Source organism: Plasmopara halstedii, assembly GCF_900000015.1.
Source record: "Plasmopara halstedii genome assembly, contig: Scaffold_287, whole genome shotgun sequence".
Taxonomy (NCBI): domain Eukaryota; phylum Oomycota; class Peronosporomycetes; order Peronosporales; family Peronosporaceae; genus Plasmopara; species Plasmopara halstedii.
In genome coordinates, this window is record NW_020187208.1 from 421,074 (window position 1) to 425,818 (window position 4,745).

At 41.8% G+C, this 4,745-nt stretch overlaps 2 protein-coding genes across 2 annotated transcripts in view; both read left to right on the plus strand.

Moving 5' to 3' along the window:
- Positions 1-625: 625 nt before the first annotated feature.
- PHALS_04974 (uncharacterized protein) lies at positions 626-858 on the plus strand (the record flags this gene model as incomplete). Its single annotated transcript, XM_024722699.1, has 2 exons — positions 626-709; positions 793-858. 2 exons carry the CDS (start codon positions 626-628, stop codon positions 856-858), a joined length of 150 nt encoding a protein of 49 aa, XP_024573749.1.
- Positions 859-4,443: 3,585 nt separating this feature from the next.
- Positions 4,444-4,745, plus strand: part of PHALS_04975 (uncharacterized protein) — a gene marked incomplete at both ends in the record, with an annotated part of 1,768 nt that continues 1,466 nt past the window's right edge. Inside the window, one exon of the mRNA XM_024722700.1 lies at positions 4,444-4,734. Coding sequence (XP_024573750.1) covers positions 4,444-4,734 — 291 coding nt within the window. The remainder of the gene's footprint in view (positions 4,735-4,745) is intronic.

Genomic DNA, 4,745 nt, shown 5'->3' on the forward strand with positions numbered 1-4,745 from the left:
ACGATGACAAAATGAAATGTTGAAATTTCTGTGGTGGCAATCGTCCTTGATTTTTGTCAGGTCATCTGAAGTCATTATAGCGGGGTAGTGGATATTGTATCTTTGAGTTTTTGAGGGCTCTATTCGGGACTGGACTCTAATCGGGAAAATCCGTTAGTTTCAACTTAGAAAGAACTAATTTGACACATATGCACTCAAAGCAAATAAAATAAGCATATCTGCGGTTGATGTGTAATTGAGCTGTCGACTGTGTGTTTATAGATAGTCAGCACTCCAGTGCAATATGCAAACAACCCCGTTTTGACATGCTTGTACGCCGAAGAACGAAAACAATGAAAAGATTACTATATGTTTGTCTAATTCCTACTGCTTATGCCATATGTGTCTTTCTCTCGCTTATGCTAGCTCTCAACTCGTACCACTCACTTGATTAGCTGGTTTCGCTAGTAGAGATATCCGACGTAGTACTTCGTACTTTGAGCTAAGTTAATTTGAAATAGAAGTTCAAATTTAATTTTAATAATCTTATCCTTTTTTGTGTATGTACATATTCAATTGTTGTCCCTCAGACTTAGTGCAAAGCTTAGAAGTGCCGGTCAGAAGATAAGAAAGTATGATGATTGTAATGGATACAGCTGAGAATATCGGATTTCATAAAAGTAGAATCCGTGGGGCACGTCAGCTACCATCCTCACTCACAATTTCAAAGGTACTTTGAGACAAAAATAAAGCAGATATTTTGATACTAACTAAAGCTGTGCTTTATCCTAAATACGTCACCAAGAGAAATAGATCAAAGGTAAAACTATTACATCGGAGGCTCTTGATTTGGTGAGTGGCGAACAGGATACTCTCTAATATCTTCGCTGGTCAACTACACGTAACAAGCGTCTGCCGCTTTGATCAGAACAGTTGAAGGCCTAAGGGCGTAAAACGGTTGTTGCTTGCCTCAAAGCATTCAACAATAATGAAAATACGCTGGTGGAACACCTCGACGATTGTCTTGAACCAGAGACGTCGGGAGTACGTTTGTTTGCCAGCGCGCGGCGACATACGCAAAGCATCCCACATTTTCGGGGCACGGACGAAAACAATCTCTTCCTGGGTAGGAGAAATTAGAATGGCCATACAAATTGTCATGCTGTAGTTGGGCATACTTCGTCATGCTGGGAGGCATCAAGCTAGAACGTCAGACGCGAGAATAGGCACTCACGCGTCCTTTGTCTATTTTATTGCGATTCTCATCATGAGATATAATCCACGCGAAAGATCACACCACATCACCAGTTTTGCGGCGTGCAGTTTACGGTTGCCCATTGTCGGGGGAAGATAGGATTACAGTTTCTGTGGATCTTATCGCCGATATATCGATAATGTTTTCTTAAAAAGGTTACCGTATCCACGAAGGATCTCGGGTCATTTGCACCTGGTGCCAAGACCATTCGGTTTGACCTACTTTCAATCTATCTCTTTTAATATGTGGTGGGTGTCGAATTGAATGTCAGGCGTAGTTTTATGTCGGCTGTTCAGCGGGAGCGCGGGAGAGGAAATTATACAAGTGCGCCAGAAGCAATAGACCTCAGAAGAAGAGTGTGATCTCTTAGCTGCCGCACAGGACCACTGTACACGCCTATATTTACTCTGTGATAGTGCCCGAACACTCGCATCCTTTATGCCCCTCCTCTCTCAGTTAAATTATATGAATAATTAGACTCACGACAAAAAAATTACTCACAAATTAAGTTCGCCGCAATGCGTCCACTAAAAAAATATAAGCTTTACTCTAATTTGTTAAGGTCGAGGCTAGTAAGACCCAGCACTAAATAGAGCAACTCTAATAAAGGGGCTGTGATAACACCAAAGGGTTGTTGTTATCTGTCAGCATCGATGCCCGGACTGCATATCCACTAATACCCCGATCGAACTAGGAGTGTAGTGCAATTATATAGGATGCGTGACTGCTGAAAATAATAGACAGTATGCAGAGGCACCAAGATTCCGGATATAGATATGATATTCGTGCATCGTGCGGCAAGGGCATTAGTGAAAGTGTCGAGAGATCATGCGGAACGCTGTTTGGTTTTAGAGAAACCGTTTCATTTTAGGTATGGCGAGGTGGAACGTCTTGGGCCATGAATATATCAGAAGCCGGTACCATTTCGCGCCACGCACTACTCGACTGGTATAGATCTAATTAGTCATGAATTACTCTATACGAGAAGCAATCATAAAATTGCAATAGCAGTGATATAAAGTTTTGGAAATGCTCGAAATAATCAGCATTGATATAACAAGGGCCATTAAACTAAGCGAGGAAGGCAAAAATGACAGTGAGATGCCGTTTCCTTAAGGTGTTTCGAAAAAGACGAAAACTCACACCTTATTCGGTGACATTTTGACTAGGGAAGGATAATAGCAACCTAATGCTGTTTTTTCCCGGGCAAACCCTGTGGAAACAGGCGACTTTTAGTGTTACGCCCAAGTAGCGGAGCAGTAAAGACATCTTTGGTTTGTGTCGAGTAAGGTTTTTAACTCGTAAATAGAGTGGCAGGAGAAGTTCGATAAATTTTAGTATCTCATTACCACACCATGCAGACGCTCTTGTTGCGCTTGACGTGCTAATTTTTGGCAAAAATGCTAAGAATTGCAAGACGGTGAGACCGCCGAGATAAAAATATTGATTTCAGAAAAGAAGTAGAGATCGTTAACAGTTATGGTTATATTTTAAGTGTCAACACTAGCAGAGCACTGAGTATGATCATCCTCATCTGGTCTCAGCGTATGCACTGGACTGTTGCTAGCTCTAAGCATTAAAATATGCATAAACAATTCGTCAGTTGCTTTACAAGCTCTGACGAAGAAAATAGGCGCCGAGGGAAAGAAGGTTCTCAACCGCACCAAAACTTGCTTCGTGCTTCACATGAAAAAAGTCGCTCGAATCGTAAAGGTCACTAATTTTTGTGAAGCTATACTTGTATACCAGGTCAATTACATATTACTTCTCCTTTATCCGTCTTGTTCGTGGCATCTGCTCAATAACGATAGTAAAGCATCGGTAGGATCTTTTATGATAGCTGTCCTACTCACGTACTCACTGATCTCATTGAAAGTGCTAATCCTTTTCATGTACTAGCCGTACTTATATGGTGACTTTATCTGTTCCTTGTAAATAATTTTCAAGAGAATTTGTCAGGCTCATTAAGATGTTTTGTTTGGGGTAACGAAAGCGTACAACTCCAAAATCACTTCAGACGAAAGAAATCAATTTGCCACAACATGTGGAGATTTACTGATTACCGTCGACATAAGAGAGCCTGCTGCCATGGAAGCGACAAAAATTCTCGATTTATTTGCCATAATTCGCTGTGTTCGTCTCCTTCGATGAGTGGACAGCATTGATAAATTCAATGCCTCGTAAATAGGTACTAATACCCAGAACATCTGCTAGTTTAAGATTACTCATGATGGGAATGTCTCTTCTACACGTAAGTGCTCATCCAAGCACGCGGCCTCGAATCTGAACAGTGCATGCGCGTCGCGCTGGTACTTCACCTTGTTCATTGCTGAGTTTATAAACATCTTAATTTCGATTGTCCGTAGAAAGAGAATTTTTTTGTTCTCAAAGAATTCGAGATTCAGCATGAAAGTATCAGGGTGGGATCCGATTATTCGTCCACAAACATTCTTGAAGATGTTTAACCAGCGCATTGTCATAGCTGATGATCACCTCAAACCAAACGACTGCCATCGTGCCGTTTACTGATTTAGCTCCCTGGGATCAACCACAGATATGTGCTTATCAAACGAGTTTATTTGTCCCGGGAGCAGATATTCGAACACTTTTTGCTCCATCCTAGCATAGATATCACTAAGTGCAACAGAATACTGCACAGAGAAATCTTTGAGTCCACGAGTCTACGTTAACAAATGCACCAAAGATGGGTTTGTACTAAACCTGAACATTTAGTTCAAGAGCGGGACCAAGAGCCTCTGAATAATTTGAGTAACGTCTTATACTCAAGATTATTAATTTGAAGAGATAAGTCTGGATAAAACTCATACAATATACAAAATAGCAGTACTAATATTTTGCAGATCATGCCTTCAAGAAACTAAATCTCTCGTTAACTGATGACATGAAGACAAAAATCCAACATATACCACGAACCTTTTTTAACAGAAAGGCCTTTTCAATGGGCTCAAGAGGATTTTTCGATTGCTAGATGACGCCGCAAACTTGGATATGATGTGGTGGTCTTGCTCCAACAAACATGTTGCTCTCTTGTCGACTGGCGTCGTCAAGGTCAAGGCGTCAGATTTTTGGCTGGTTAAATTAGGACACCGAGATTTGAACATAGGCAACTCGTAATTTAATATTCATGTCGTATTTTAAGTAAAAGTATTTTGGCGCCGCGGTTGTTTAAATTTAAAAAAAATCGCTCCATGGACAGTGCCACACCGCATTCGCCTACTCTGGCACTTGGTGGTTTACCGGATCTTACACGAAGACTCCAAGACGAGAGAGATGCGCTGCGTGTTGAGATGGAAGAGCTGACACGTCGTCTTTCACAAGAACGCGTCGCTCGATCAACGCTGGAGAACGAAGCACAATTGCGCGAGCTAGAATTGCGCCAAGTGCAACAGCGTAGTTCTCAGGCGACTCAGCAGGCTCGGGACAAGCAGATGGCGCTCGAAAAGGAACTGGAGGAGGAGGTGGCTATGCACAAGATGGCGGTGCTTGGCAG